At 38.1% G+C, this 13,512-nt stretch overlaps 1 protein-coding gene across 1 annotated transcript; it reads left to right on the top strand.

Moving 5' to 3' along the window:
* The first annotated feature begins 162 nt into the window (after positions 1–162).
* LOC102220769 (macrophage-stimulating protein receptor-like) lies at positions 163–13,166 on the top strand. Its single transcript, XM_014475940.2, has 21 exons — positions 163–333; positions 946–2,229; positions 5,242–5,418; positions 5,510–5,629; positions 5,706–5,876; positions 6,005–6,168; positions 6,654–6,783; positions 6,873–7,012; positions 7,117–7,296; positions 7,431–7,527; positions 7,642–7,872; positions 7,993–8,139; positions 8,228–8,390; positions 8,637–8,723; positions 9,416–9,622; positions 9,703–9,783; positions 10,471–10,652; positions 10,778–10,887; positions 11,188–11,353; positions 11,434–11,570; positions 11,965–13,166. The coding sequence occupies exons 2-21, from the start codon at positions 1,030–1,032 to the stop codon at positions 12,194–12,196; spliced, it is 4,122 nt and encodes a 1,373-aa protein (XP_014331426.1). The 5' UTR covers positions 163–333; positions 946–1,029; the 3' UTR covers positions 12,197–13,166.
* Positions 13,167–13,512: the final 346 nt, after the last annotated feature.

Below are 13,512 nucleotides of genomic sequence, written 5' to 3'. Positions count from 1 at the left end.
TTTTATACATAAAATGGTAAATAAAAAACCCAAATTACCCCTAATCTCAAATACAGTTTGTCGTCAGTAAGGAGCATATGAGCGCTTTTATTTTGAAGGCTGAGATCCTGTGTGAGTTCTCATACTGCTGTTAGTTTGGTTTCAACAAGCAGTTCGCTCCCAGACAATCTGAGCTCTCTCTGAGTGATACTGAGACGCTGGCAGGTGAATAGTCCCAGATTTGAGCTTCGGTCTTATTGAACACTTTTCTCTTACGAAAGGGCAACCCGACAGGAATACATTTTAGAGTCAGTAGGACAGGTTTTAACGCTACTTCTTTACTTTCCGACTGAGGTAAGATTCTCTTCTTACTTTTCAGGAGGAGATTTGAATAAACTTACAGTTAACTGTTCAATTAAACTGGTTAAATCAGTCCTATGTTGTTGTTTTTTTGTTGTTGAGATTGTTAATGTATCATAATCAAAACAAAAATTCACATTTTAAAATTTCTTATGATCAAAGTCAGACTACTTAATTTCAATATGATTATCATGTAAAGAAAAAAAAAAGCTGTTGGATAAATAAAATCCCCCGCCAGTAGAGGACGTAATGTCAAGTTATTAGCCAGTATTTTTTTTATGTTACTAAGCAGGCCTGAAAGTTTCCATCGCTATTCTACATGTTGAAACAAGTACCCTTCCACTTTTGATTTAATCTTTTCCCAAGTTCGTTTTTTTTGTTTGCCACTGTCTCAACCCACACTTCATAGCACTGTTAGTTTCAGTGCCTCTATTAATAATTTGCTTATATTTGGCCTGACAATTCTCCCACTTTTAGTTGAAATGACGAAGGTTTACTCAGTCCACCCCCATTTGAGTTTGTGTATCACTGTTGAATGTTGAAATAAAATGTTATGGCACTCTTGCCTGTTAAATCTCAACATTCCTGCTGTGTTTTCTCCCACAGGGCCTCTGCTGCCTCTCCAGAATGTTCTCTTTTTGGAAAGTGTCTTGCAGGTAGTACTCAGTCAAAGTGGACTGTGACGTGGAGATGGTCACTGTGACTACCTTGCTGGCAATCTGCATATGGATACAAGCACAAATTGCTTCAGGACAGCAAAAATGTCCTTCTCTTCACCCTGTGCGGGTGAATTTCAGTGTAGAATACTCTCTGCCCTACTTCCAAACAAACACTATCATACAGAACATTGTGGTAAACAAGGAATCAGATGAAACAGAAGTGTATCTTGGATGTCAGAATGCTATAGTTGCAGTTGATGATTCCATGAGAAAAAAATGGGAGCTGAAGACGGGACCCATAGGCAGCTCTGACTGTGAAACCTGTCCAGTGTGTGACATAGAAATTGATCCGGAGGACCCAGTGGACACAGACAACATGGTTCTTGTTTTGGATCCTGTTGCAGATTTGTATTCATACTTATACATTTGTGGAAGCACGCAGCATGGTATCTGTTACCGCATCGATTTTCGTCAACCAAAACTTAAACCTACCTGCTTTTACAAAACGAAGCAGAACTCTCTTGCAAACTGTCCTGACTGTATAGCCAGTCCTCTTGGCACTAAAATCACCATCGTCGAGGACAGAGACACTGCTTTATTATTTGTAGCAGCTTCCGTCAATGACAAAGTGGTGCAGAAATATCCTCGGAGGTCGATTTCAGTGCTAAGGCCGCTTTCAACTGAAGATGGCTTCTATAAAATCATGGATGGGCTGACAGTGCTGCCCAATTTACTTAACTCTTACAAGATTGACTATATCTACAGTTTTTCCACCGAAGAGTTTGTCTACTTTCTGTCCTTGCAGAGGGAAGATCCCTCCAGGAACAACTCGGCCTTTCAGACCCATTTGGGACGATTGCCTATTTCAACTCCAGAGGTATGGATGTACAGAGAGGTGGTGCTGGAGTGCCGGTATGAACCAAAGCGCAGGAAAAGAAGTGGCTACAGAGACATTGTGTATAACGGGCTGCAGGCCGCCCATTTTGGGCATGCAGGGAAGGACTTGGCCGAAGAGCTGAGGGTCACTGAAAGGGATAACATGTTGTATGGGGTGTTCACAGTGGTCAACGAGCAAGGGGAACGTCAGGCGACCTCGGCCCTGTGCGCCTTTCCTTTGAAAAAAATCAACAATGCGATTGATATGGGTGTGGAGGCATGTTGTACCTCAGGACCGGAGCAACTGTCCAGAGGTCTCTGCCACTTCCAGCTGTGTGAGAGCTGCCTGCATGAAGTGAGTAACTTTTTTTATGTCTCAGTGTCAACAAAGTGATGTACAGGTCGCTCTGTGCGTAGACAGGAAGTGATATGTTCAGATAAACATTTCGCAATAGAAGCCACCTGTAAACACAGCAGTGAGGCTTCCAGTTTTGCACGACAGGAACTTGATGAAGGAAATCTTGAACATCAGGAATAATAAATACGGCTCTGGGGCACTAAAACTGCAGGTTGCAAACTTCTGGCATACGGATTCCAGCGTAGCTCTGACTGTATTTTTTAGGGCCGTTTCCCTGTTGGAAGTTTAGATTCTGCTCCAGGCTCAACTTTTTTGTAACGTCTGACGGGTTTTCTTCCAGGCTGTCCTGCGTTTTGTTTCATTCATCTGCTACCTTGTCATGAATGAAAAAAAAACCAAAACATCCTCACAGCATGATATTTCTCTGTGGGTATGGTTGTCTTTAGGATGATGTGTGGCATTGATGAAATGTAAAAAGAATGTATGTGTGAAAAATTTTGGAAGGCATTGTTTATATGTCTTTTTGCTTATGTGAAAAAAGCGAGGAAGAGCAGACACCAGTGAGAGAAGAGGGAGTGGTAGTTGAGTCAGTATCCTAACCTGCACATTGACACATCATTGCTCTGATATGGCTCTAACGCAAGTTTGACTCTCCCTCAGACGAGAGCATAAAAAATGTTTCAGATTGAATGGTTAGTATTTACACAAAGTTGAGTATTTCCAATTAGTTTTTCATTTCTGGAAAGGAATGATGCATCCTAATTTAAATTACACCAGAGGTGAACCAAGTTTTTCACATGAATGAGAATCAATTTTAGAACAACATTGATATACAATATTACATCTTATCTTCTTAAAAACTTCTCTGTTCTTATTTTCAAGCACATTAGGAAAAAAAGGAAATTGCCAAATTCATACACCTCCAATCAGTCTAGTTTAGCCCAGTGTTTCACAGGCTTCAGTTATTGTTTTACAGGTTGTAACAAAAAAGGAGTGGCTTCTCCTTTTTATGAACTTCCATATGTGCCCTTTGAGCTTTTTCAGCTGTGTGAACACCCACAGGAATCATTGTCAACAAACGCAAGTTATTAATCCTTCTGATAAAAACTGGAATTTCAGGAGGAGGGTCAAAGTTATCATCTCAGCTGAGTAATATGAAATAGGATTTATGTTGGAGCATGAAAGGATTTTATAGCAGTAAGTCTCTCAGATTCACTGAAACGTAATCTGAGTAAACAGTCGTCCTCAGAATAGCAAGTTCAAAACACATACAACTCATCTGTGAAGCAGGAATAAAATGCAAAAATTTTTTTAACCAATCAATCAGTGTATGTATTAGATGTTGAATTTGGCAAATAAACATTGAGCTGTGAGATTAACACCATCCTGTGCTAGGAGGAGGATCAACAAAGGGAAACAAATACAAGCAATGCCAAACAACCATCAGTTTGAAAAACCGCAAACAAGTTACTCTGTGAAATAAGCAAGCTACAGCAGGACGGGACAGGTCAGCTAGCTGCCTGGAAGTGGAATGCTTACTATTAGTTTAACAGATCCTGCATTTTTTGAACAAGGAACTTGTTTTAACTACTATGACCTAACTTTCTGGCAGCCTGTTAAAACTTCTGTGACGCACTCATTTAAGTACCCCTGGAGGCAGAGAGCATAGTTTCACTTCCTAACAAACTAGACTTAGAAACAGTCACTAAGTCAACAAAGTTGGGAACATGATTTTTTACAACTTTTATGAGGCTCCTCCCATTAGCTGACCCAAAGCCAGAAGACTTTTTAAATTCATGAATGAAACAGATTTGTTTCTTTTGTTCTTCAAGTCATCTTTTTAGTGGAAATGCTGGGGAGATATAGGTGGATGTCAGTGAATTAGAACATCCTCAAAAAGTAATTTTTTTGTCCCCTATTAGTCTAAATTCATTTGAATTCGTCTATTAGTCTCAATTCATTTGAATTAGTCTATTAGTCTCAATTCGTGTGAATTGAGACTAATTGACTATTACTAATAGGGGACTAATATAGAAATGTTACTTTTTGACCCCTTGGAAGATGACTATTTTAAAGGTTGCTCTGCACTGACATTGACACTCTCTCAAGAAGGGCAAGCCACAAAACCGTGTTTATATGGAACCTGGCTGCTCACAAAATAGTGCTGTATTCAAGAAATATTTGGAAAGCTTAGGGAAATAAAAAGTATGTAAGTTAAGGAGCTCAAGGCACATTGAAGAATGTGAAGTAAATCCCATTCAGAAATTTGGAGGAGATTTCTAAGCTACAGAGGCGTTTCAGGGACCAGCAGGTAAGATATGTCCAGGAAATAGGATTAAACACTCGCATTCCTTGTGTTAAGCTACTTTTAAACCTGGGCCAAAGAGAAAAAGAAATAACTTGTGCTTTATGGTCCAAAGTCATGTTTTCCTTTTCAAAGTAAAATGTACATTTCATTTGGAAATCAAGGTCCCAGAGTATGGAAGTGGAGAGACACAGAATCCAACTTGCTAGACGTTGAGAGATAGATGTCTATGCACAGATGATTTAATGAGTCTAAAACTAGATTTGGTCCAGTGTAATTAAGTTCAAAATCCGCACAAATGATTTTGTGCAGATTTTAAAGCACTCAGACATTTTAAAGCACATTGTGCTTCACAGAAATTCCTGTTTCAATTTGCATCAGGACTTGGCACCAGAAGTAACAATACCTGCTTCTCTGACTGTGGCATTACTGTCGGGAAAACTTACCTTACTTAAATTCAGAGAATTAATTAAGTATTTTTAAAAGGAATATGAGGGACACCAGCCTCAACAATGCAGGTGATCTGTATGCTGCTATTTAAGTAACTTGGGATTTCTTCACACCTCAAAAGTCAATCACATTCTAATTTACTAGCATGCACCTGTATAGGAGCTAATTGCTAATTGAAGCAAATCCAAGCTGGTTTTGATTTCGAAAGTATTTGAATTATTAATTGAGCGACTGTGGGTCTTTTGCTTCTGCAGAATTCTGAAGGAAACTACACATGCAAACATAAAGCCACACTGGTTTCGAAGCCGCACTACAGGCTGGATATCTTCAACAGCAGGATGAGCGATGTCCTGTTCACGTCTGTTCTGGTCAGCATCATAGACAATCATACCATCGGTCATTTTGGCACATCAGATGGCAGGATACTACAGGTAACAGGCTGTTGTACTTATTTTGTTTAATATGTGTCAGTGTATTAAACAATATGTAAAATGCTGCCCTTTACTTTTTAATTGGTTGTAGGTGATTCTCACTCTGCACAACCCAATAGTTTTTGCCAACTATTCCCTGGGTGAGGTCACAATATCCAGGACAGCAGCTGTGTACTCAGAGGATTCACTTATCTTCACTGCAGGAAATAAGGTACATTTACTATATGCACACATTATCCCAAAGGGCTTTCTCTATTTACATTTTTTATCTTCTTTTCCTAAACAAGATGTTCAAGGTGCCCACTACAGGACCAGGATGTGATCATTTTCTGACATGCCCCATTTGTTTGACGGCTCCACGCTTCATGAAATGCGGCTGGTGTTCTGGAAAGTGCTCCAGGAAGTCTGAATGTACCGCCACCTGGAACAAAGACTCTTGTGCACCTATTTTAACTCAGGTAATAGGCTGCAAACTGTAACTAATTAACTGATGTGATGTACAGATTTCAAACAAAATCCATTAGAAAATTGCTATATCAGCTGTTGTTACACCACTTCACAGATATTATCTCTTTTTATTTTGTAGTTTTTTCCTAAAACGGTACCTGCTGGAGGGGAGACAGAGGTGACACTGTGTGGCTCAGAGTTTACATCTCGGCGAATAGCCATCATCAGCGGGGGAACACATGTCATTAGAGTGGATTCTGAAGCCTTGTGTGCTGTCCTGCCCAAAAAAAGCAACTTTACAGTGTGAGAAGCACAGATACAAAACACTGGCAGTAGGATTTGTTTTTTCAGCTTCTGTTTTGCTTCCACTGCTCTCTGTTTGCCACTGTTAGCTAATGCTTAGGGTGAATGATACTGGTTTAAATTGGGAGTTTTTGAAACTTCCCTCATTTGGACAAGAAATTTTTTTTGAGATACAAAATTCTGTTGTATTAAACACTTGACCATGTGGTCAAGATTTTAAAATGCTCAAATTATTGTTTTTTGACTCAAGTGATAACTTCAGGCAGCATTTCCGCTTTAAGTGTGTAACCATAGTTTGTCGACTTCAACCAAAGCATTTGACAATATCAGGATTATAGGTTACCCAAACATTGTGGCACACCATCAGGAAAACATGAAAGTGTGATACTGCTGCTGTACGTTGGGATTACATGACATGCATATTTCTATCTCTTCTTCATTGAAATACTTTACTTTTAAAATATGATTACATGCTTATTATACAGGCTAGTGTGCCAAAGTAATGAAACAATACCACGCCAAAACCTGAATATCACCCTGGAAATACATGAGGGAGAGGTGGAGGGCGACTACTCCATTGAAGGTTCAGTCCAAATGTCCGGCTTCTCTGTTGTGGTAAGAATGGCTTTTTCTAAAGTTTCTAAAATATCCAGATAATTCATCTAAATAACTGAAATTAAAAGAAATTCATCTACCTCTATCAGGAGCCAAGCATAACAGACATCAAGCCTCGCTATGGTCCCATGTTTGGAGGAACAACAGTTACTGTCCTAGGCAAACATCTTTACTCTGGGAGCCAAAGACAGGTTCTATTTGCAGACGGAAAATGCACATTGGTTCCAAGGTGAGCCACACAGGTTTCTAAATCTTATCGGAAATTTTGCTGACTGTTGGAACACTGTTACATCACATATTTCCAGTTTTACCAAAACATTTTTTTTCTTTTAGTGATCCTAAGGAAACAGGGGATTTGTCTGAAATAATCTGTAACACACCACCTGCGGAAAGCATTGGGGAAGTGCCGGTGAAAGTTGTAATTGACAACCTTGAAGTGACGACGGCTAAAAAGTTTTTCTATAAGAAAAATCCTGTCATCACCTCTATCTATCCCCATTGCAGCTTTCGAAGGTGGGGTTCTCACTTAGTAACTTCACTGCTGTATCAGTATGAAATTTAACTCAAACTTTGCCATAAAAACTGTAGTTTCTGTTAATTGAAATGATCACAATGTTATTGGTGTTAACGCCTATCCTGCCACGCAGCGGCTCCAAGCTGGTTATAAGAGGTCAGAATCTGGGTTCAGGCAACAAGGTCGTGGTTCGGTATACACATGAAAATTCCCCGTTTTCTCTTCAGCAAGTAAGTCAACTGTTTGATCAATTACAAACCGAAATGTGAAAAATAAACCAGTACTTGTGTATTTGATTTTAAACATTTACATGTTTTTTTTTTTGATGTTTGTTTTTACTCGAGGACTGCAACAACTCAAGAAACGCCACATACTTGGAGTGCCAAACCCCGGCCTTTTCAGCACAGACGGCAGAGGATGAATTTAATGTTGGAACCATTTCAATTCTCATAGATGGACAAAATATTTTCAATAAGACAAAGTTCACCTACCACGCAGATGCCAATGTCATCCAGCTGGAAAAAGAGGACAACATTTTCCTTCTGAAACCAGGAGGAAATGAATTTTCGCTGCATGTATGAAGATTTAAACATTTTATCAGGAAAAAAAACAAACCTTTCTGCTTTTCTTGCATAACTATGATGCTTCAAATAATACAAATGTTTAATATTTGATCATTTTTACATACTTGACAGCACGACAAACTACAATCAGTGGACAAATGCATGAAAATAACAATGAGCATTGGCAATGAGCCCTGCAAACATGTAGTTTTGCTAAATGAGTTAACCTGCAGGATTCCTAATGGCATGGTTTTCCCCAGCAATGGATTGCCAGTTAAGGTAAGAACCAATGAAATTTTTGCTTTAAACCAAATTTAACGCAAAGTAAAAGGTAAAAATAAAACAACATTTTGCTTTGCCGCTGCAGGTGTCTGTAAATGGGAAAGACCTCTATGTTGGTACAGTTGTCTATGACAAAACCAACAACAACACTGTGATTGCAGGTATTGTGCTGGGCATTATTACAGCACTCGTTGTAGGTGCTGGCCTTGCATTGTTTGTGATGAGATACCTGAGGAAAAAAGAGAGAGGTGAGGAGAAAAAAAACTTCATGAATCAGTTTGAAAATATGCAATAAGTGAACATGGTGGACATCTACAGAAAACATTTGAATGTGATCCTAATAATATTGACTAATATGTTAAAAAACTACCATGATTTCTCATGTATTTGGAAACAAAACATTATTATTCCCCACTGTGTTAATAATCTGAACAAGTTCTCTTTTTTAATTTTACTTTTCACTTACTTATGTTATTTCAAATGTTTTATTTCAGCCCTCTTAGACCGCAGTTTATCAATGGTGCCCCGAAATCTGATGAACAACCAGACTGACCAGTTTCCAACATCTGACTACAGATATAGTGAGACATAATACACATTGGACATGATTTATGAAGTACAAATATAAATCATATGAATTTGCTAATTGTTTTGATTTTTTTCTAATAGTTTAAACATTTTTGGGAGCTTCTTTTACTTGATGTCAACAGCAGGTTTTACAAAAGTAATACAAGAATCATGTGTATTGCTAAAACCTGAACTTTACTAAGCATTTGATTATATGTAGTTATAAATAATATGTTTGAAATTTGCCAATAATTGAATCTAGTCTGTGGTACTCTCTCTCATTTTCTTTCCTTTCTTTTATTAGACTCAAACAAAGTCTGTTAAATGACATGGTAGTTGTTGATGCATTTATACATTCAAAATGGTGATGCATTCTGTAAAAAGAGAAAGTAAATTTCAGCATTTGGCCTTTCGATTATCTGATCAGAGTCCATCAATGGGTAATCGTAAATTTGCAAACTCTGATCTGCTGATTGATGCTTGACTTGTTTATTACATGTAATAATACATGTTTGGTTGCCTGATAGGTGCAATTCTATTAATGTAATGCTCCTAAAAGCAAAATTGCAAATCCTGCATATTTCACCATCTAAACTATACATTTTTAAACAATTTAAAGAATGCAAATCCACCCATGCGCATGTTAACTGCTAAAATGTTAATTTAAATGTTTCTTTTCTCCTTATTTTTTTACCTTTTGCATTAGGTCAGCCGTTGAGCCAGACATCGGGCTCAGGAGGAATGGCCTTCCAGGGTTTAATGTATGCCTCCAGCTATGATCATCTGGCCATCCCTTTAATGTCCAGGGACGTCTCGGTGGTTAGCTCAAATCCTGAGCTGCTTGAGGAAGTTAAAGATGTGCTGATTCCTGCTGAGAGGCTCAGAATCGAGGAGGGGCAAATTATTGGAAAAGGTAAATCTCTTGTCTTGTTTACACAACATTAACACATTTCACTTTGTAGTTTCCTTCATCCAATGTTTCTTTTCACACAGGTCACTTTGGGACCGTTTATCACGGATACCTATTGGATAGTAATAAACAAGAAATTCATTGTGCTGTGAAGTCATTAAACAGTAAGTGCATTTGTTTATAAAGGAAATTAACATCACTGGAGTTTTCATTATGCACCATTCTGAACAATTTCTGGAGATTATCTTGTGGTGTTATACGAAAGTATTGTTCTACCATCACTCTAAATGAAATGCTAGGTAGAACCTTTTATATATTAACAACAAATGCTGATAATATGTAGCAAGGTGCACTGATTGCAGTTCTGTGGCTGATCACCAATTACCGATCTTTAAAACAACTGACCTGTCGATTCAGATTTTTTGGTACCAATTTCTTTTGTCTTTAATGTCGCTGAAATGTCACTATTGCCAACTCGGCAAGAAAGTCGCTAACTTGTTAACAGTCGGGTGACTATATTTAACTGCAAACATGCACCTGATGAACTGGTCTATTAGTCAAACCTGTCTCATGGGAGAGCAAAAGAGTTGAGGTGAGTAATTTTTAGACCTTTGCCAAGATAGAAAAAATGGGAATATAAGATCGACTTCACATGTAAAGTATTGATCACCAATCTTCCAAAATTAAGGAAATTGGCTGACCAATGAATAGGTAGTGTTTGTTTGGATTTCACAGTGTAGAATTAATTACTTTGCCTTTTGTCCTGAACATTTTCAGTGTTTGTTTGTTAAAAAAGACTTGTCTGTGCTGAAATAGATCTTTGCTAATAAGAGTGCATCTGATAATAACAGGAATCACAGATTTGGGTGAAGTGGACCAGTTTCTCAGAGAAGGCATCATCATGAAGGCCTTTCACCACCCCAACATACTGTCTCTGCTGGGCATTATGCTGCCCAAGGAAGGACTTCCTCTGGTTGTTCTGCCATACATGAAACATGGAGATTTGCGTCACTTCATCCGATCTGAGCAAAGGGTGCGTTTACCGATGACACTGTATGACCCAGTGACCTTGATTGTGGATGTCAAGGTCACTATATATATATATCTGTTGTCCAAACTAGATATCTTCTTTGATTACAAATGATTTTTCTTTCACAGAACCCCACAGTGAAGGATCTGATTGGATTCGGGCTTCAGGTTGCCATGGGTATGGAGTATTTAACACAAAAAAAGTTTGTTCACAGAGACCTGGCGGCAAGGAATTGCATGTGAGTGTGAAACAAACCCTGTTCATATTACAGGCCTGTGAAACATCAGTGTGAAGTTACAGCAGACTTTAATGTGTTTTACCAGGATTCAATGCTTTTGACTAACATACAGTAAAGTAAAGTGAAAAAAAATACATGTTTTGATCTGATAAGTCTAGTGTTAGATGTATTTAGGATATACTTTGCTAAATTTTATTTTAAACTGTTGATTGAGGGATATGTAAACTTGCTTAAAACACCTGTTACATGAAAAATATCAGCATGAGGGAGGTGATTATTTTACTAATTTCTCTCTTCAAGGCTGGATGAAACCTTCACAGTAAAAGTTGCAGACTTTGGCATGGCGAGGGATGTGTACGACAAGGAGTACTACAGCATTCAGAATCACAAAAGAGCAAAGTTGCCAGTGAAGTGGATGGCAATCGAAAGCTTGCAGACACAGAAGTTCACAACAAAGTCAGATGTGGTGAGTGTGGCTGATATTCAGAAAGTTTGACATAGTCAATAGTAAATTTGCATCTTCAGTAAGTGCACGTGTGTTGCCAGTGGTCGTACGGCATCTTAATGTGGGAGCTGATAACCAGAGGAGCCAGCCCATATCCAGATGTGGACCCATATGACATCACACACTATTTGATGAAGGGACGAAGACTTCCACAACCACAGTACTGCCCAGATCCTCTGTAAGCGTCACACTATCTCCCTTTGCATTCATGTTCATTACCTATGTGTAATTTATTCTCAGTATGAATAAATGGACTAATCCAATTGAGAATCTGTAGCATTATTGTTCAAATGCAGTCTTTAACCAATCTGACTGAGCCTGAGCTATTGTTTTGAGGAATAGGTGGAGCTCTGATTAAAATGAAACCCTGTACTAAACGAGACCGATTTTTTTCCCTTACGATTTTACAAATATTTATTACTGTGTGCTTTTATGTCACATAAAATCCCAAGTTAGAAGCTTTGTAGGAGGTGGTTGCTATCGTTCAGAATTTGACAACCTCTGTTTCTGAACCTGTTTCCAGATTTAACTTCTCTTGTAGTCATTTTCTTAAATTCTTAAATCATCCACAGTTACTCCATTATGTTGGCATGCTGGGACCCAGAACCCGAGTACAGACCCAGCTTCCACAGCTTGGTTGCAGAAGTGGACGAGATCCTGTCCAGTCTGGATGGAGAACACTACATCAACCTGAAGGTTACTTACATCAACTTGGACCAGCCAAGGCCGTATCCGCCTCTAAGTGGTTCTGCAGATGAGGCTGAGGCCTCGGACTTGGACTCAGATGACCACTCAGCCAGTTAGGGTTGCAGGTTGCAGCGATGCAACCTTAACTGGTTGCATCTCTTCCTTCCCCTGAAAGGAAGAGAGACTCCAGATTGCAGTGAGGATTTCTTCATACGGAAAGGAGTTATTTTATTAAGTTGATGATTTTCAAACCCAATCACTACTGATATTTGAAATAATAAGTTCTTACTCGAGATGATAACTAATTCAGGCAGTTTCTCATCATTTCTATGTAGCAGAATGGAGAAAGGAAAAAAAAAACAATTGTAAAGATTTTTTGCAGCGCTGGTACAAATGAGACGAAATGAATGTAAGTATTTTAACCTCAGAGGAATGTTTTTCAGCGACCTCTGACTAATACCCATAGGTCAGCAGTACTGGGTTTTTTTTTTACTACAACTGTTCTTATTATACATGGATATATCATGAAATATGTTTTGTGACTTCAAAACATGAATTTAATTCATATATGTAAAACTACTACAATAAACCTGCAGGACCATTAAGAGCTTATTTTGCTTTTCAGAATCTCATTTCATTCTCATATTTATTCACTAGAGGGCAACCAAGGCCTCCATGTAAAGAGAACTGTTCTGCAGTAAGGCTTTGGCAGTGCGGTAAAACACCTCCAATCAAAGTTGTTGCTCAAACAGCAGCACTGTATCTATCTGAACCTGAAACCTGAAACAGGTAGTGCGACACATTTTTTTGTTAATTATTTGATTTGTGAATCTAAAAATGATTTTATGCAATCTGTAGCAAAACAATATATATATATATATTTGAAATTGATGATTGTATTTTTTTGTAATTTTACAATATGGTTCTCACAAGACAATAGACTACAAAAGATTTCTACAAGCAACAGTGGCTTATTTGTAATCTTGTTATGTGACTGTTTTTTTATTCAGGACAATTTTATTTCTTTTTCGTTTGGTTTTTTTACTAAACTGCACTGATTTTTTTAAAATAAACACTTGACAGCCAATTTTTTTTTTGATGACTCTTCTTCAAAGTTACTAAATATGGTAATATAACCTAATAATTTGCAGAAATGAAATGATTTCAAAGTCTTTTTGCTTTGGAAAATCACTGCAAAAAGCAAATGTATAACTGGTTCATCAAAGCTATAAGTGAAAAATAATCCTGACTGCAAAGGCATAAACCTGAGGCAGAAAAAGCTTTTATTCTCTGCCAGGTAGATGAGAGAAAAAAAAAACACACACACGCACACCGTCAGAGGTCTGAAGTGTGTCAAACCAACCAGAGCAAAAAGTACCTGCCTGCAACTGATCTCTGTATCCAGCTTTTAAAATTTTCTCTATGAATATTTT

The sequence above is a fragment of the Xiphophorus maculatus genome, chromosome 20, assembly GCF_002775205.1.
Source record: "Xiphophorus maculatus strain JP 163 A chromosome 20, X_maculatus-5.0-male, whole genome shotgun sequence".
NCBI lineage: Eukaryota > Metazoa > Chordata > Actinopteri > Cyprinodontiformes > Poeciliidae > Xiphophorus > Xiphophorus maculatus.
The sequence above is the reverse complement of the archived record's forward strand: the minus strand, read 5'-3'. Positions and strand labels throughout refer to the sequence as shown.